Consider the following 20976-nt stretch of genomic DNA (forward strand, 5'->3'; position numbering starts at 1 on the left):
ACTGTGTCATATATGACCAGAGAGACTTCATGGCTGTTGTTGCACACACCAATTCATAAAAATCAGGTAAGCCTAGCTGCAGACTACCGTAAGGTCCAAGTGGCATGTGTGAGCTTGGAAGTGAAGGGGTCCAAATGATGCAAGCGAGCCATTATGAATGAGTGATCAAGACCTTTAAGATGTGCCACACTTCCACTCAGCTTATACTTAGGAAGCTAATGAGGAAATTCTCTATAAGCAACTAATAAAATGAATTACACTGTTATATGGATCAGTAAACCTTAAATTCCCTTTCACAGGTGAACCTGAAAGACAATGGCAATGGAAAGTCCTCCCACTAGGAAAAGCTCCAGGCACTATACCTGTATTTCCTTAGCTGTCTAGTTGGCCCTCAGAGGAAAAAATATCTACAGTAAGAATATGAATAAATTTGGGAAAGTTTATTTATCTCTTTCTGTTTCAGAGTCCTTTATAGACAAAACATTATTTGAAATAATTTTAGACATTTTGACTTTTATTCCGAGCAAAGTGGGAAGCTTGTATGGCAGACGGTATAATATTTCCATTCTGCATACAACGGTGGACCAGCTTGATCTGTATCAAGGACAAGAATGGGGAGGATGTTACAAGGTTATCCAAATACACCAAAGGAATTCTTTGGCGTTTGAATTATGACAATAGAAATGAAAACAGTAAATGGTAAAATCCTATAAATACTTTGATGGTAAATTTTTAAAAAATATATTCAACCTACTGGATTTCATTTTTAGTATCCTAAATTATCAAAGTCCCTTTATATCCCAATTCTAACTCTTTCCTCCCACAAATTTATATATTCTATCCTAATTAGCCTCCTCTTGAATAAACTGTAGTGTAATGACCTGAAAGCCACATTAAATGCTGACTTTGAGTTTAAAACAGTTTTAATATTAAAGTTGGGTTATAAGAATCTAGCCAGTCCGTTTTAGAGAAATTACATTTTTCACCTTCATAGTTCCTTCCTTTCTTAGGTTGCTATGAAAAAAAAAAACTCTCTTTTTTAAAGAAAATCATTGTAAGAAAGGATGGATTTATTTGGACATAGGTTCCAGGGTATAGTCCCTCAAGTCAGGGAAGCTGTCGGGTGGAGCACTGGAGACGTTGGAGAGGCTTTTGGTTCCATTGCACCTGCAGTCAGGAGGCAGAAGAAGCTGCAAGCTGGTACTCAGCTAGCTCACTCCTTTATTTGCATCTAAGCTTAGGCAATGTTGCTGCCTTCCTTTATTCAGGGTGGTCATTCTCACCTCCATCAACCTAATCAACATGATCCCTCACAAGCTAACCTGGTCTAAACAATCCTTCACCGGTGTGCCTTAAAGATTCTCTCCTTTCTAGAGCATGTCAAGTTGATTCTAGATCATGTCAAGTTTACAAGTTAACACTAACCTTCCCATGTGCCATCTGTCCTGTGGGGCCAACACTAACCTTCCCAGGTGCCATCTGACCTGGTTAGTCAACACTAACTTTCTCAGGTGCCATCTCTTCTGGATAATCAACACTAACCTTTCCAGATACCATTTGTCCTAGCTAGTGAGCACTAATCTTCCCAGGTACCATCAGTCCTGACTAGTCAAGAGGAGCCTTTCCAGATGCTGTCCGTCCTGGCTAGCAAACACTAACCTTCCTAGGTGCCATCTTTCCTGACTGGTTTTATGTAGACTTGAGACAAACCAGAGTCATCTGAAAGAAAGGAACCTCAACTGAGAGAAAAATGCCTGCATAGGATCCATCTGTAAGGCATTTTCTTAATTACTGATTGATGGGGTGGGGCACAGCCCATTGTGGCTGGTGCCACCCCTGGACTGGTGGTGCTGGGTTCTCTAAGAAAGCAGGGTGAGCAAGCCATGGGGAGCATGCCAGTGAGCAGTCCTTCATGACCACTGCATCAGCTCCTATTTCCAGGTTCCTTCCCTTGGTGTGTTCCTGATGGTAAGTTGTTGAGCGAAATAAACCCTTTTCTTCTAAACTTGCTTTTCGTCATGGTGCTATATCATAGCAATAGTAACTCTAACTGAGACAGCATCCCTCAATCATTCCATATTAGGGAAGGCAACTTTTTAATTAGTAGAATTAGTATACAGCAGTCCTGACATCATCCATGCGTCATGACCATACTGTGAAAACTGGTTGTCATGACTGAGTCCATCACTGCGACCCCACAGTGGGTGGAAATGTAGGCGTAATTCTTCCTGACATCTTTAAAACAGGCAGCCTCCTCAGTGGTGAAAAACTGGTTTCAGTTCTAGTTAAAGAATAATTTTACTTAATTGTTAGAGAAAATAAGTTGTTTCACAGTTAAGCATGACCAGAAACACATTCAGGTAAAAATCAGGAATTTTATTTCCAATTTTTCAAGATCTTGGATAGGTCATAAAGTTTATTACATTTCTGATATCAAGATATAAACAGATCATGCAAAGGGACTTACATTAAGTTAGAAATGGTAGACATGATTTCCCATGGAAAGTCCTTGATGATTCACAACAAAAGGAGAATTCATTTTCTTATTTTAGTCAAAGACATGGACTTACAAAAAGAACAAACTCAATTGTGCTCATACAGCAAAGCACAAATACCCAGTGCTCACCGTTAACTGAAAAATGACAAATTTTATAGATCCCATAGCATCCACATATCATCCACAGTCTAGCTTTTCTTGGCTGTGTGGTTGCGTCATATTCTCTATGGTGTTCAAATACTCAAATACAGAGATGTAAATTTTAAATTTTCCTTCTCAAGTAGGTACAAACTGGAAAAAACAGATAAAAGCGAAACAATCTTCTAAAATTTTAGAAATTATAGACAACTCAGATATTATAACAGTGAAGTCATTAAGCAAACTTCAAAGCATTGGAATCAAAATTTGTTATCACTTAAAGAAAAAAAGATGAGAGAAGGCAAGAAATAGAATATAAACACTATATGAAAGATCTCTAGCTGTGATTATTTATATAATGAAAATTCTCTCATGATTTATTATCTTGAGAGAGTCTTATGTACTAAATCATCAAACAAGTTCTCTCAACTTATAAATTAATTATGAGATCAGAATTAAGTTCTGTGGAAAATCTGACCTATGAACAAAACCTAAGCCTTCTCATTATTCTCTAACTAGAAAAATTCTCAATGTCTCTTTTTGCTGTGAGAGACAAAATAGTATTATTCCTGTGTATTTAATACATGGTAAGAAAACTTATAAAAATGTGTTTGACCTTAATTTTTACAGGCATACAACAACAAGTACTATTCTATTATCTATTCATTAAGACTTATTTTGGCTTCTTTCAGCTACGTTTATATGGCTTGTTACAATTATGTTGTCTTTTTCTTCCTATCAAATATTATGGCTGACTAAATGGTTTGCTACAATTCTAATAAGCATTCATTCAAAGCATTGTGGAATATACAGTGCATAAAATACAAGACGGATTATAAGAACCTGGGTGATGCTTCACTCAGGAGCTCTCTCTTTTAGAAGTAGAAAGAGGAGGTCAGAAGGGGTTCTGTGACTCACAATGGCTTTGACTGTTGAGACTTGACATTTATTTACAGTGTATTTATAAAACAAATTGAAAATGTGAGTTCACAGTTCCCAGGGAACCACGGAAGAAACTTGAGCATTTTAAGTCACTCTCAGATGTAATTAATTTTCCTTGATTCTTAGCAGAAATGATGATAACACTAGAAAAATGGGAAGAAAATTGCCAGAAAAAGACTGAAAATTCAGTGAGAGTTTAGACTTTCAAAATAGGATTTTCCTCAATAATTGAAGTGTTAATTTATCTCAAATTGCTAATTGTTGATAATAAAAGTAAGAGACAAAATGTATGCACATAAATGTCTTAAACATCACAGAAACAGAACACGTGGATTTCAGGAAACAGAATAGACAATTTAAATTTTATATCATGGGTGTATCTTTGAGCCTTATGAGTTAAAACCTTTTAAGTTTGTTTTTGTCTTTGCCCTGGCCTGTCCAGATTCTTCTAGAGGCCACTGGGGGATAGCTGTTTTTCACCTAGAAGGCTAGGCTTCCTTTATCATTGCAACATTTATGTTCACTGTCCAAGTGGCTTCCATCGCATCGTGTTACTTTTGATGTTTTCAGTTTTGAAGAGTTCTATATGTGAAGAAAAAGGTAAGAGGAATCCATCAGGAGGCTGTACTGGCTGCTTGCAAAGGCTGTTTATAGGATTCCTGCACACATATTTCTTTTTGAGAAATAATGGGGTGAGGTCAAAGTAAGAAAAACCAAAAAGTAAAATAAGAGGAAGGCATGTAAATTATTCAGGGACAAAGTAGATATTTATGAGACAGAAAATAATACTGTAGATTTATAATGTGCTTATAGTTGAAAGCCACAGTTTTACATGCATTTCCCCCGTCATAACACATCTGTTTTAGGAGAAAGTAAGGCAGGAAACTGAGGAAATAGTAAAGTTGTAGCCTGCTCAGCTAGCCACAGCTAGAGAGGGACTGAAGCTATGTTTAGTCTATAGTTGGGATTCTAGATGCAGTCTTCGTTGACTGTGATAATCAACCTGTAAGGCAAAACAGAAACATAGTGTCATTCTATGAGTAAAGAGGCACCTGTGAACATTAAAATGAAGCAAATGCTTCGTTCTCAAGCAACAGTCAAACCATCTCAAGCTCCAGTTACCATGTAAATAGACTCATGTTGGCACAGCATCCTACCGAACTCCAAAGAGAAGCAGAGAGCTCTCTGTTCTCAGACAAGATGCTTCATTCTTTCCCACTATGGTGCTGTTATTTTTGAGAGATAGGATGAGTGATGGAGGAGGGTCATCTGTCTATGTGTTACTTTCATTGGTTAATAAAGAAACTGCCTTGGCCCTTTGATAGGACAGAAAATTAGGTAGGTGGAGTAAACAGAACAGAATGTTGGGAGGAAGAAAGCAGTGAGGCAGTCGCCATAACTCTCCTCTCTGAGCCAGATGCAGGTTAGGATCTTTCTCAGTAAGCCACCACCTCATGGTGCTACACAGATTACTAAATATGGGTAAAAGCAAGATGTGAGAATTAGCCAATAAGAGGCTGAAACTAATGGACCAGGTCGTGTTTAAAAGAATACAGTTTCCGTGAAATTATTTCGGGTAAAGCGAGCCAGGAGCCAGGTGGCGGGACGCAGCCTGCCGTTCCTTTAACAGGATGAGTAGCATAAAATAAACAAACAAAACCAAAAAAGAGCAAGTAGGGAGTGCTGCACTAACAAGGTCAAGAGTTCCCCAAATCTGAGATTTCTCTGACTTGTTTGTGCCTGGATCTGCAAACTTATTACTAGTTCTGGATAGACCCTTCCTGAGCTCATTGTCCTATGGTGTCTCTTTTTCCTCCCAGCTTCCTTTTTTCCTATTCCTTCTTTTTTCCTTCCCTTCTCTCTTTCTCTCATACTTCCTGCCCTCCTTTTTCCCCTCTGCTACCCCTTCCCTTCTTCCCATTCTGTCATTACCTAATTTTATGGAATTATTTCTTCATCTTTAAAGATAAGAGGGAGTGAGATATAATAATACCAATTGTACAGGGCTAAAATTAAATGAGTTACTATCAAGAGCCTGAAACTGTCTCATCACTGTTACCAGTTTTTATAATGTGAGAGAAATATAAAGACAAAACCTACAGTTTTCTGACTTTCTAAGGAGGTCACAGTCTGATTGGGAAAGGAGAGGATTTCCAACGAGAAAGTTAAACAGTTTCTCTACACATCATATTCCTTCCCATAATGTGTTAATATCTCCATTCAGTGTTGTCATGGACTGGTGGATACGATGCTAGGTGTCTTCATTCAGAATGTGCCTAGGTCCTATGTTCTCTTGGGTTTTGTTCCCTCCCTTCCTCACCAATTATAGTCCCTAGCAGCAGCCTTTAGATTTTTTGATCTTTCTCAAATCAAAAATAGCTTCATACCACCCAGGGTAAAGCATGCATTAAAATAAAGTTTTCAGCCTGTATGCCCAGATTAATTTCTACTCCCATCACCATCTTTCAGATATTTTCTACAAAAAGGATAACAATTTTTCCCTCACAGTTTTTCTTTTCTTGCTGATGGAAAAAAAGTAAATGTAAATAATTATACTATAGAAAGAATGGAGGATGTAGACTTAGCCCTGAGCCCCGAGAATACAACTAAGGGCTGGCTGCATGTCTTGACAAAACTTTGTATTTTATTTCCTTGTTAGTGAATGAGTTTTGATGATAACTACTGAGACATAAAATTGAAAAATATCAAATGAAATAATGTATCTCAAGTGATTTTTAAAATATATAACACAACAGAAATATCACCTGCTATTATAGTCCTATCCTCACATAAAAGGATTACAGGCCTACGGTGAGAGAAGTCAGTCTGTCATCTCTCTCCTGTCTATAAACTGATTTATAATAGTACATAGTAAAGCAGAAAAATGGGAGGTGAGGATATTAGAATAATTATATCATCTCAAACTGAAACAATGGCTATAAGCCAGATTCATTTTAAAGGAGACTGTCTAGGTCACTTCGGACAGTCTGATCTTGTTCGTTCTTGCTCCTGCTCACCACTCCGGTGACCTCTCCCATGGACAGAGCCAAGTTCATGATGAAGTGAAGTTTGTTCCTGCCATACTCTCACTTGTAAGAGATCTGAAAGTGGACAGGAACCATTTTTTCTGACAATTGCTTAGATTTTAGAATGCAAATTGATATGAAAACTTTTACTTTGAGGCATTTATCATCCATTCTTTTGGAAATACCACAAGTTTAATACAGAGGTGATTGTTTTTACATTGAATTGCAGATGCGCTGAACCAATTATTTAGTTGATGTGATTAACTGAGGAATTTGGAATCACACAGAGAAGTTCCTCGGAGATTAAAACAAATCATTCATCACTTGAACAGATATAAAGGAGTTTTATTTCATTTTCTTTCTAAAAAGTATAAGCTAAGCAAATGCCCTTCACTAGAAGGAATACACATCTCCAAAACTAACCTGCCACTCCAGCTAAAAATAAAAATTAAAAAAATGCATAAAGTCAACTGTTTGAGAAGATAAAAATGAAGGAAAATCTCTATTTTTACCTTTTTTTGTCTACATCAAGCTGCAATACATCTAAAACTGATTTAAATTATTTTATAAAATTGGTATTTTCTAAAACATTATTAAATCAAGACTACAGACATCCCACTTTCCTTGAGAACCAAGATTCCTAATGCTAAGTCTGAGACTGAGCTGCTAAACTGTGAGCCAGCATGCTTTAGGGAGGAGTCCCACGACACCCTCAGTCACTTCTGAGTCCTCTATGGGATAACTCCTGAACATTTTCAACGGGGTTTTCATCCACACCTCAATGATGTGCCAACTGTTTGCTTTCCCTTCTCTGGCACATTTTGAAATTTAGCTATGGGCTAAGATCAAGTACCAAATAACACGTGTGAACAGCTGCTACCTCTCTCTCTCGTTTGTGATGATTAATTCATAGTTTTTCAAAGCTAGAGCTAAGTCTTAGGTTTCTGTTCTTGGAGATTGTTTTTACTTATTTTTTTAAATATAATGTTTGAGAAGTGTCACACATTGTCTATAAAGTACAGAATAGCAATCTGAAGGGCATTTCTTTGTTCAAGAAATATTGAGAGTTCACCTCACACCCAATACTTTCTTAGTGTCTAAAATTAGAACAAGGTGGAAATGTAAAAAAAAAAAATCCCTGTAATCATGGTACCCATATGTGGTGCAGGAGGATAATCATCAAAATTTAAAAGGAAAGCATATGCTACTTTATCTGAAAGAAAGAGGCAGAGTCAGCAAAAAGTTTATCATTTCAGGCAAGATGATTATAGGAGAGACCTCCAAAATTGCTCAAGGCTGGTCTACAGGAGGGTACAGGGAGAGCCATCTTAATTTCAGAACAAAGTGTATGACTGGTATTCCTTTTGGGGCTTTGAGAAATGGGAATCCAATGAAACTTGAACAAAGATGGATAGAAATAGGACATTACTGTGGGATATTCTCAGGATTTCTTGGATTGACTTAGGATTCAGCAGGTTGCACCTGCCTATTGCACTGAAAGTAAGCATCTTGGAAGAAAGGAAAAAAATGATAAGTTAGTTGGCCGACTTAAGAATCCTGGTCATCCATGTTATAGTACATGCCTGCAATTCCAGCCCTCAGTAGACACAGACTGGAAGACTCCGAGTTCAAGGTCAGTCTAGACAATCTAGTAAGACATTATTTAAGAAGAAAAAAGGTTCTGAAACAATGATTGATAATAGCAGATATTTGAATTAACATGATAGCAGTAGAGAATATTTGAGAAAATATCAAAGTCATATCCTATAGACTAAGGGTAAAATGGATAAAATTTGCTGATGCAGTAGGCATGATAGGTGAGAATAAGAAAAATACTCTTCTCTGTTTCTCTTCTGTGTCACTGTTTAAAATGTGGTTCCTAAACATCTCTTCTATCAGAATCACAAGATAAACATGCTTAAGTGAATTATTGGTATAACCAAGAACCAATAACTTTTTTCTAGTGCACAGATTAGAGAACATTTCCTCTGTAGTGCTAGATAGTAAATATCTGTTACAGCCACTCAACTTTGCTCCCATAGCACCAAAGCCGCCATAGACCACATATAGAGGTACCAATGTAGCTATGTCCTAATACAATACTACTTATAGGCATTGAAATTTAAATTTTATATTTTTTTCCATACAAGAAAATACTATTTTGTCTTTCCTTTCTAAGGACTTAGAAGTAAGAACAAACATTCATTAACTTCTGAGCTGTTCAGAAATAGGCATTAGGATATATCACCCACAGGTCATAGTTTCTAATTCTGCTCTCTAGAATAAGCATCCCACATCTATATTTCAATGTTCACATGATTTCTTTGTGCGCAAGAGTATTCTTGTGGTGTAGGAATTTATATGCCAATTTAAAATTTAGAGGCAAAATCACAGGTCATGACATTGAGGTAGAGTTCACTCTTAGGTCTTTCTGGTTGCAAAGTCGCCTCACTTGCCACAACACATCCTGCTACTAAAAGACCTGTTTTGTTAGTAGTTCATGATCTTGTGGAGACACAGACTAAGGAGAAGGTGAGGTGAAAGAAAAAGTAAAAGATCACTTTGTCCAGAAAGCTGTTGTTTCTTCTCTGTGCCGTACATTGTGCTGCTCTTTTAATTACCAGTCTGCTGATGAGAACTCCCATCGGTGAAGACTGACAGTGAAGTTCTCTACAAAGAACAAGCACTGCAGAAAATAAATTAATCTCCAGGGAAGAAGAGGGGCAAGCTTGTCAGTGCTCACCAACTGCTAATGGAAAATGATAATTCAGAATTTGTCAAACGATGCATGACTATAAACTATATAGTTTATATAGAATATGATGAGAAGAGGTCAAAGGCTTAAAGCACAAAAAAGGATGAGGTAGCAAAACCTAGTTATCCTTGTTTGATCAGTACATGTGTGCACATGCTGAAATTCCACACTGTACCTATGATGCTGTATAGAAGACTTCAGTTAGGCAAGTAAAAATGGAATTGTATTTAGCATATAACCCAACAATAATAAAAACCAGATGTTGGTGGTCAGTTTTAAGTTGTCTAACATTTTAAATGATAGGTTTTCTAGTTTGGGGATTAGATACTCTTCCCGAGCTTAGATCACCATTGAACAGCACTGAACCATAGTGTTGGTATTTCCTTAAAATTGAGAAACGAACATATGTTTTATCAGAGGAGGAGTGGATGAGGTGGGGCAGAGGAAAGGTTGGCAGGGAGTGGCCGAGAGGAGAAGAGGAAGGAGAAACTGTGGTCAGGATGTAAATAAATAAATAAATATTAAAAAATATGTTTTGTGATGTTAATATCTGAAGTAAAACCTCCAGACACAGTATAAGAAAGTTGTCAATCAAAGTGTTAAATACAGAATCCCTAATTTATCTAGGTCTTAAAATAATCCTCATAAGGAACTCTTTTGTGCCCTATTTCTCATCATGCGAGTGAAACTTAGTTTAGGTTACACATTTAAGCCAAACCAATGTCCATACAAATACTTCTTTAGATTCTTTCTTGTCCAGTCTTTATTGTCTGGGTTCCACCCTGGCCTTAGAGGAGAACTTTCCCATAGGGTTTAGTTCTTTTCAACTGTTTGCTCAGTCCACCCACCGAAGTGAGAATTCGAGGTAAAGAACAACCCAAATGAATCTTAGTCTATAAATGAAGACTGCTCGTTTGTTCCCAGCCACCCAGACCCAAATCATCACACAGAAACTATATTAATTATGAAACTGCTTGACCTACTAGCTCAAGATTCTTATTAATTAACTCTTACATCTTGAATTAACCCATTTCTATTAATCTGTATATTGGTATGGAGCTGTGGCTTACTGATAAGGATCGGGCATCTGTCTCCTTCAGCATCTACATGCATCTACTTGACTCCTGCCTACTCTCTCTATATATCTCTGTTTGAATTGCCCACCTGACTTTACTCTGCCAAGCCATTGGCCAAAACAGCTTCTTTATTAAACAATAGTCATAAAACATTTTCATAGCATGCAGAGGAGAATCCCACATCATTGTTCTGATAAGGGACTCTTTGGGGCCAACTACCTCAATGTTCTATCAGTAGAGGGTGTTGCATCATAATCGCTCAAAACTGTTGGGCATGAAGCTTGCCTTCAAGGTTGGCAAAGAAAGTGAAACTTGGAGACCAGAAATAGCTTGTGTACACACTGTAGATTTAGGTTTGGGAAGGGCTTAGACTAGAAAGAAAGGCACTTCTGTTTTGTTTTCTGGCTTTGTACTCCTCTCATTGGTTGAGTGATCTAATTTATAAAGGGCAAGTAATGACAGATTTCATCCAACCATTTGGGATAATTCAAGAAACATAGCTGAGGAATCAAAAGGAAAGAAATTACATTAGAGATCGTGAATCAAGAAAGCATAACATTTATTTAATAGGTAACATCTATGCATCCCACGAAAGCATAACATTTATTTAATAGGTAACATCTATGCATCCCACAAAGATTTCAGCTTCCAGAGGGACACAAAAGGAAGAAAGAAGAAATAGGTCCCTGTGCATCCAGGGAATTTACCAGAAGCAATCATAGCAATTAATATGGAATGCAGATAATAACAAGTTCCTCCTCCCAGGAAAATATTAATCTTCTTATCCTGAATGACTTTGCTCTGGGTCCAAAGAAGCCCCCTTATTCGTAGTCACAGCCTGTGGCAGGAACAGCTACATGCAATGATTGACTGATGCAGAGAGTACAGCGGACTGCTCCAACACTGGGCACCTCCAAAGACTCATGCCCATTCGAGAGCTCCCTGAGATACACCCAGAAGTTTTTGTAGTGATTATATCAGGATTCATCTTCTCCCTCTGCCCAAGCCTGTGTCTGTCACTCTGCCTTGAGTGTTTTTCCTGAGAACACTCCCCAATCAACTTGCATTGTGCAAATCAGCTCAGGGATTTGGGTGGGCAAAAAAACCTGCTTAATGCAAACGTTTCCACTTAACACCTGTCAGCTACTTAAAATAGCTCTCGAGCTGATTAAACAGCAAAGCACTGTGCTCTTGTTTAGCCATCACTGCCAAGGAGGAAGAGAACAGCATCAGGGATCCAGTTAACGTCATCATAGTAATGTTTCCTATACTCGGGAACTAGTGATGGAGCTAAGGAACGTTTCTCATCCCCTCCCTTGCCCGTAGCTATAAAAATCCCAAGATGGCCCAATTCTCAAAGGAACAAAACATAAACTAAGCCTCAATGCCCGCAGGAGCCACAATATCAGGACTTCTCAGAGGTCCTGTTGGAAAATAAAGTTTTCTTAGAAATCAACTCATGGGGTCAGTAGTTTCTTGTAGCACTGACATAGTTGGAGTTTACTATGTATTAAATTAACTTTGACCTGCTTTATCTAATAAGTTCTTCAGCATTGCCTATGGGGTAGAATACATATGGACCCAACTTGAAAATTACAAAAAATTTAGCAAATTGTTCATGGCACACTACCAGTAAGTAGAGCAGCAAGTTTTTAAATCCAGAAGTCACTACTAAGACTGCAGAGGTCTGAACTTTACCCTCACACCATATGCACATGGTATTTTCAGAGAGCTGTGCTTCTATTTATAGACAAAACATGCAGAGTTAAAGATGATGTTGCTGAAAGATGATGAGAGAATCACCAAGCTATTAGAGTAAATTAAGGGCCCACAGAAGGTCATCTAGGAGTTCAACAAAGCACTCTCAACAGCATCTTAGAGAAAGGAGCTGGGACTGGCAATCCTGTCCAGAGTCAGTTTCTCTGCATCTGACTATAGTGGATTCCATTGCTATTGCATAGTTCCTGTTTGGCTACTTAGAAAAATCCTTCTAATTGTTTACAATGACTATCTAACTCAATAATATTCTATACTTTATCATCAGATATATATCAGTAAAGGCTCCACTTCCTGTATCTGATGAACAAATCTGCATATCCTGGAGACACAAAATGAGAATATTTCTAAGACTTGATTGGTGAGGCAGAAGGATCGTAAGTTCAAGGTCAGCTAGGCAATGTAGCAATACCCTGTCTCAAAGAAAGAAGAAAAAAAAGTGGGAAAAGTGACTTAGAAGGGATCTCATTTTCTCCTCCTGAACTCAGAAGAGGCTACTGCATATTCAGAGAAAAGCAATCTACACGGGGTGAGTGTGAATCCAATTGGCCAATGCCTTTAAATAAGGGTATGTATACTACATGAAATAAAACAAAATTGGCAAGGTTCCTTTGTCGTCTACTTTCCCTTTTTATTTTTATGTATAGAACTGTCATACCATGATAGTACATACTGAAGATTCCAACTTGGTTGTCTTTGAAGGTGGAAAAGCAAATAGAAATACTCTGTGGACACTTATAGTGGATAATTTTCAAGCTCCTGCATGTTGAAATTGACCCGTAACAGGAAATTTCACTTTAGTCTGTTGTAGGAAGCTAGAAAGTCTCACTAGCCTAGACCTATTATTTTAATCTGAGGTTCCTTTCGTCCTTAAAGCCATCACTTATGAGCACAGTGTAAGACTGGGTGCTTCCCTGGCCTATGAAATACTCTGCATTATTCACTCAGGGAACAGCTGGGGGCAACCGCTGTACAATTCCAGAAACGCACACGCTGGGAAGATTAGATACCCAAGTTCCCTGTGATTGAAACAAAAAACTTTGATCTCAGGAATAGTGTTATCTGGTACTTTGTAGGATCCATAATCTTAAAGAAAAAAATAGTTTTCAATGAATTAATAATGGCTTGAGTCTCAACCCGCTCCACCAATTTTCACTGCAGCGGTTGTATCTTTTATAGTCACACTTGATTAGTGTTTGAAATGTGGAGGAATTGCAATATGCATGGCTTTCAAAGCCCTTTACAGAATTTCATTTTATCACTCGGAGAGAGTCAATGAAAACGTAATAAGGAAAGCTCTATGGGATATTTTTATAGAAGTGTCAGAAGCCAGTAAGCTAACTACTTGAAAGAACTCAGTACAGACAGGGTTGGGAGCAGAAACACTTCAGAGACTTTAGATCCAGTATTTTGTCTTTTATATGTCCTTGGAGGAAAAAAATATCATATGCACTACAGTATCAAATAAGGAGGGGAGGGAGGAACTAACCATATGCTTAAGAATAATTAATTTCAATTTTTCTGTGAACTAAATGTGAAGTTTTGAAGATAAGTGTCATAGGAACTGAGCTGATTTGCTGCATCTAAAATATTGCCAAAAAAGGCGAAAATCCTCATTTCCCTTGCAAAGACATGCCAGAGTCCCACCATATGGAAGTGAGTCTGGTTACTTAGTTGATTGTGATTAGTCCCGCACAACTTCATTTGATCTTCTTTTGCCTTCAGCAGTGATGGAAAATATCACATCACCTTCTCTACAAAGTAAACCACCAAAATTCAAGACTGCATTTGATTAGTAATATAATTTTTAATATTTTTACTAATTCTTTGTGACTTTTATAGTCTCTATTTTGACCACATTCACCCACAACTCGTCCCCTTAATTCTTTCCAGATCATCTCTACCTCCCTACTCACCCCAAATTGTTGGGTTTTTTTTTCCTTTTTTTCCATTTTTAAATTTATTTCCCTAGTAACCCATTGACTCCCATGTGTACTGTGCATTTATTCCTGGGTATGGAGCCATCCAGTGGAGGGTAGGGTGGTTGGTCTGTCAGAAACTATACCCATAAAGAAAACAAATTCTTCCTCCTCCATAAGTTACCTGTCGATGATAACTTGATGAACCTCTTTCACTGCATGCTAAACTGAAGATGAACTTGGTCCTTGTGCAGCTCTTGTACAGGCAGCAACAACCACCGTGAGTTTACAAGCACAGTCACACTGTTGTGTCCAGAAGACACTTGCTCTGATTCTCCCCCAACCTCTGGGTCTCACCATCCTTACACTGTATCTCCATGATGATCCCTGAGCTTCCTGGCACAAGACATTGATATCCCATTTGTGTCTGAGTGTCTACGTTGACTGTGAGTTTCTGTGTTTAGCCATCATCCACGGAATGAAGAAACTTCTCTGTGGTAAGGTCTGAGCATTGGTTGAAAGTCAGTTACCATCAGCTCTTTCAACCCATTTAAACTTTCTTATTCATCTAGTGAAAATATAGAATATTATGATTGGGGCTTGGGAGATGGCTGTCACAAAATTTTCTTCTGCAAGGCTTGAGGACCTGAGTTTAGAGTCCGGGCAGTCTCATAGAGAGGCAGGAACAAAGATGTGCTTGAGTAACTCCACAGTTGGAGGGAGCAGAGACAGGAAGATCCCTGGATAGCCAGCCAGCCTGGATGAATTGATGAGATCCAGGTTCAGAGAGAGACCTTGCCTCATAAAATAAATTGGAGAACTCCATGGACCTTTTAGTGCTTGAGTACTTGAGTGTTGTTCTCATAGAGGGCTCAGGTTCTCTCAGTACCTATAGGGTGAATATACTTCTCTGTACTTCCAATCTCTGGAGACCTGACTCCCTCTTCTAGCCTTCCAGGACTCTGAATGCATGCGATACACAAATAAACATGCAGGCAAAACCCATTTACACAAAATAAAAAGAAATGTCTTAAAAAAGAAAAATAAACAAAAGGTAAAGAGCCCCCCAAAAGATTCCCAACATTTGCCTCTGATTTCTACACACATGCTGTGTATTCCAAACAATATGGAAGCAATAACTTCTGCATTGTCCCCTTGTCAGGTAGGTAATTAACAATAGTGAATGGCTTAACTGACCTGCAATTACCTTGCTGCTTGCTACTCCAGTGGGCCCTGCTTGTTCTTCTGCCTCTCCACATCAACCAGATCATTTCGAAAACCCACTGGTATTCTTGAATCCGGGCCACCTTGAGCTGGGTGAAGTTTCTTGACTCTTTCTGCATGGTGACTCTGAAATGGCAAGCATGTTAATGTAAATTATTAGCCCCAAATAAATGCCTGTTAGAGATATGACAAGGGTAAACATTTATGATATGGCAAATCACTACTCTGTATCTGAAAGAGAAGGCTCTGTATGCCAAATCAAGCTACAAAATCATGTGTTTATTGATATAGTTTAGGAATCTAGGTGTGGGAGTTCTGAGGTAGCCAAGCGACTAGAATAGAAAGGTTGTTTAGCTTGGGGTTTTGTGGGACTTCTAACAGTGGGAGTGGGGACACTCTTACCCAGTTGGTATCTTGACAGTCAAGCGACCCAGTACTCTTTCATTTATTACATAATTACAAACCAAGTCTGCATTAGTTTTATTCTTCTTTAAAATTGATTTTTATTTTAAAATTTTATATGTACAAGTGCTTTGCCTGTATGTCTGTGTCTGTATCACCTGAATGCCTGGTACTCAAGGAGACCAGAAGATGGCATTGGATCCCCTAGAGCTAGAGGTACAGACAGTTGTGAGATTTTACATGGGTACTAGGAATCAAACCCAGGTTCTCTGCAAGAGCAGCAAGTTGTTTTCACCACAGAACCATATCTCCAGCCCCATTTATCTCTATGCTTTATTTAGAAGAAAAATTAATATCTGCTCTAAATTTATATGCATTTTAGTAAGTAGTTTGAAATTTTGACAAAGTCATTTGTCCAATTTAAGGATAATGACTCATCATAATGATTAATTATTAAGGCACACACCGAATGGTCCCCTGTAACTCACATAGGATAAATCATAATGTTTGACATTATACTGATACATTGCATACTTCAAAAGATACATCCCACATCCAAAGCCTAAGGGGGAAATTAAACTTTAGACCTTAGCTTCATAATCAAATCCAGACTAGAAACTTAAGAGTTTGAATGTGATTATAAAATATTAGCAGATTTGTAGTTTAAATTGACCAGCCAAATTTGGCCATTTACACTTGCAAATTTAGCGCCAAGGACAACACATTGAGTTTGTCTCTAAAGTTCCTTCTACATATTATGTATAGGATTTAACACATTAAATCTTGGTTCTATAGAACAAAAAGCTTATGAATCTTGGGAAGTATATAGAAAGAAATGAGAGGCAAGTATGATGACCTGATTCACCCAAGCTAACAAAGAAAAAAACGGTGCAGCTATAACTAATAGCCACCACCACCATAATCTTTATGTCATTCTGTAACTCATTTGTCCTGTCTGTCTGCACAGAATAGTGACCTCACTGAAGGTTACAGATCAGTTGTGTCCTTGTTATCAGTGTCCATTGCATGCAATTTTATCAGGCCCTATTGCTTTAACTTTTCACTTACCCACATGGCTTTCTTTTGAATCAACAGGATATTGACACATCTGGAGGGTGAACAGTCCACACTATTGTTTATTTTCTCAGGCCTGCATTCCCATGAAGTGATAAGAACATGTGTAGCATAGCATGAGGGAAGTTGACTATGAGCTGCCATTCAGTTATGGTACCAATTGTGTAAGCTGAGGTGAGATACATCTATAGGAGTCCAGTTTAGACCAACAGAAACCAGTTCAGGTTGGCTCAACCCCACAGCTTCATGAACCAATTGAATGTGATTTGAACTGTATGCCATGAGCTTTTTCAGGTATTCATGCAACATCATGTGGTGATAAAACATCTATCCCAGACACTGTTGTGTGGCAGTGCAAATATATGACAGCCTCAGACTGTCAAATACAGCGTCTCAAAATGTTTATGTAGAGGATTAAAATAATGCAGTGAGTCATTGATAGACAATTCTCAAGACCCCTTTCTAAAATCAAAGGATGGATGCTTAGCAATACTGCCAGGGACTTCTCAAAGGACCATTTGAGTACTGATAGTAAACGCAACTATTTAGCATCATACGGCTTACATTCAATTCGCTTACAAACTGAAAAATATACACCCATGACATATTATGAAATTTTAAATCTGTTGTCAAGTCAGGATCATCACACAGTTTTTGAAACTATGAAGATATCTGCATAGCCTTTTGATTTGTAATTACATGCTTTTGGAAAATATATTCATGCCAAGATAGATGTTAAATCATAGTTTCTCAGTAGTGAAAAATAAGCTAGATTAATGGAAAAAATAGTTTAATGACTTTCTTCATACCAAATTCAATTGATAACACTAAAACATCGAGAGACCCCTGAGATGACAGTGGATAAAGGCACTTGTTGCCAAGCATGATGACCTGTGTTTGGTCCCTGGGATTCACAAGTTTTTATTTGATGACTTTACATTTGACTCATTCACAAACCACAAAACAACTAAGAAAACTGAACTCTGTAAATTTTCCTCTGATCTCCATTTGTGCACTGTGTGTGTTCCATTCTTGCTCCTTCTCTCATACCCATACGATACAAAAAAATAAAACAAAAACAAAAACCCCACATCTCCAATGCTTTACGCAAATGAATAAATAAAAATAATTGTGAAAATCTAGCAGTTTGTGGAAATTATGAATCCTTTACTATACTCCAAATTCTAAAGAAGAAACTTTAGACATTCTTAGTTTGAGACCTTTGTCATAAAGTCACAGTGGAAAAAAAAATAACTAACTGATCAGGATGGTCTAGTGTTTATAAAAAAAAAATCCCTGCACTTCTTAGAACAAACATTTCTAGAAGTGGATATTTTAGAAACACAATAGCATTTCATAAATTAATAACTTCCTTCTACTAACAGAACTTCCTAAGTAGTCTTGAAGCCCTGTGGGGTTTTCTAAGGCTTTGCTTTACTCATAACAAGGTCCTGACCCCAGTACCCAGCCTCAAACAAAGGAACTGCATGTCCTGTAAGTCACTGACCCAATCCCATCTTCTCATCCCTTTTCACTGAGTTTGGATATCAGGAGTCTGGGTTTACCATATCTTAAATTTCATTTATTTTCTGCTACAATAAAATTCCCACAGTGTTCATTCTCCATTGCCCAACTGCCATCTGTCAACTTTCAGTTCTCTCATTTCCCAGGTCCCCTTTTATGGTTCTCAAATGCTTCTACTATGAATTTCCCTTTCGCTTCACAGATGACAGACTTCACTCCGCTACATATTCAGCTTTCTTTTAGAACACAGTTCCTACCTTCATGTGTTGACTAGAAGTGCCACCGGAGACCCACTTATTCTGTAAATGGTGATAGCTGTCCTCCAGTTATCCTTGGGCTGGTGGTTCACGTCCCCTGAATTCTGGGCACCGCATCCTTACTTCCTACTGTTTTTGTGCTTGCCATTTCCCTATCTACTGAGCCTCTTATTGTTGCTATTGTTTATCTGCTAACCTGTAGTTAACAGGGATCCTGGACTGATGTTGTCTCATTCAGTCTTAATGTGGAGAAAATTCTGAGTGCTAGTCACAGCTAGGGAAACTCCTTGCTCAACATCCCAACTGTATCTCGACATTACAGTCAAACTTTTCTCTACCTCAGGCATTCATTTTATCCATTAAATATGTATTTCAAATTCTGAGCTTTTAAGCATGCCAATTATTGCAGTTATTGAACTATATGACTATATAGTATCCTATATATCTCTAATTCAAAATCCACTGGTCTTCAAGCGAAAATTATGGTCATATTAGGTAAAGTGAGAATCAAGAACTGAGTGTGAACACAGAACCTTGGGCTTGAGAGAACTGCCTGATAACTGACATAAAAAGGGGGTCACTGCTTGGCACTGCCTGGATATCAAACCTTCGAACTGAAGGTAGAGATCGAAAGGAAACTGATAAAATTTGTGCAAAGAGTCGGTGAACTGGCACAGATTTGGAATGTCATGCATCCGGTCTGTGTTACAACTCTTTGTTACACAATCAAAAGAAATAATTTGTTCTGCGGGATTTCCAATGAACTAGTCATAAAAAATCCTGACCAATGATATTAAAGGACCATTGCATTACTTTTGGTGCTATTCTTCTTATGTTTTAAAGCCAAATTCTTAGTTTTAATTGTGTATGTGTCAGCAGGTTGTATATCCATGCGATAACACCAGGGGACAGAAGAGAATACCCCGATTAGACATCTTACTGTGTAAAAGAGCAATCATTTCCAACCTGATTTATTTTTTTAAAAAAAATCAGCTCCTCCACGTTCATAAAGCAGTGCTCTGTGCCAACATCTGAGCTATTTCTCTTCAGACAGTCAGCTTAAGTGGTAACTCTGAGGAAACGTCCAGGGTTATTAAGGGATTTCTTTGTTAACTTTCTTCCTGTGGTTTCTTAGCCTTTGTGCTCCCACCAAGTGTAACCTCCTTCCTGAGAAATCCTAGGTTTGCTAAAGTAACACTAATTCTGGGACTGAACACTATATGCTCCCAGACCACCCACAGGAGACTGAGGCTGGCAGCTCATGTCCCGACTGCCCCGAGTTCTCGAGAAGTGGATGCAGGCCTTGGAGCAAACTTCCTTCATTCTCTGAATGCAAGGGCTTCTTTTTCTTTGCCTTATGTTTTGAATGGTGATAATAATTCAATTATCAATGATATTGCTAATTTTTTTTAAACTTAGTAAGAATATGGAAGTCCTGAAAGTAATTTTTCTTCTTTGTCATGTGCCTTTATTTGTGTGTTCTCTTTGGTCACATGGCTTCAGCACAATAAAAAATTTAGATCAAGTGGATTTAGAAAGCAAGACATTTCTCATTACGCATTGTAAGACTCTAATTTAATTTGATACTTCTAGGGAAAATACTAAACTTCTAGGGAAAATACTAAGCAAGAAAGAACACAGACTGTGAAAATTGATCTAGATCCGACCATCCACACAGTCCTCTCTGCCAGACAGCATTCTAAGGTTTCACACGATTATTCACATATGGTCACAGAACCCATTCTCCGCCCAGAATATACTCCTTTTCATATCGACGGGGAGGGGCACATCCAGCTGCTACTCCTGATTTTAAAAACAAGGCGTCGCTTTGCACCCTTCTGCTTCTTTCCGTTTCATTTAGCTTTCTATTGCTTCCTAAAGTCTGTTTAGGCCCACACACAATAGGCCTTGCTACATTGCCACATCAGAAGCTGAGTTCCAACTTTTCTACAGCCTCAGTTTATAGCTTCCTCATATTTGGACTCTGGGCCACCATCACTCACCCTCCAGTCCCCGGGCTCCAAACTTTGACCACACCAGCTGGGTCCCAACCCACAGCTGATGAGGAACTCTATCAACAGCGGAGGTTGCATAGATCTTGACACCGAGATCTTCTTGGGCCCAGTTCGCTTGACAGACAGTCCAGTCTGTCTGTTTGATTAGACATTTGATAGGGCTCCTATCTCTCCATTCCTTTCTCTTGGATCGAAGAATCAACAGTCAATTTTTAGGAAATGAATATATAAGTATCTATTTACTGTATTGCCCTGATAAGAGATAACAGTCCCCATTACAGCCCTTCAAGAACTACCTCTTCCTCTCAAACTGATTGCCATTATATCAAAGTAAAGCCATCTCTGTTGAAG

General features: G+C 38.2%; 1 protein-coding gene across 2 annotated transcripts in view; it reads right to left on the bottom strand.

Annotated features, from left to right (window-relative positions):
• Nucleotides 1-2355: 2355 nt before the first annotated feature.
• Themis (thymocyte selection associated) overlaps nt 2356-20976 on the bottom strand; it is a 182957-nt gene continuing 164336 nt past the window's right edge. Inside the window, exons 5-6 of one of the 2 annotated variants that reach the window (XM_087911259.1) lie at nt 15337-15479; nt 2356-4580 (exon numbers count right to left, since the gene is read on the bottom strand). In XM_087911259.1, the coding sequence (XP_087767385.1) occupies nt 15348-15479 (132 nt within the window). In that variant the 3' untranslated portion in view covers nt 2356-4580; nt 15337-15347. Of the gene's footprint in view, nt 4581-15326; nt 15480-20976 lie in introns of both variants that reach the window. The other variant, XM_087911258.1, reaches the window with a different exon arrangement.

This window comes from Myodes glareolus, chromosome 1 (genome assembly GCF_982192425.1).
Source record: "Myodes glareolus chromosome 1, mMyoGla1.1, whole genome shotgun sequence".
Taxonomy (NCBI): Eukaryota; Metazoa; Chordata; class Mammalia; order Rodentia; family Cricetidae; genus Myodes; species Myodes glareolus.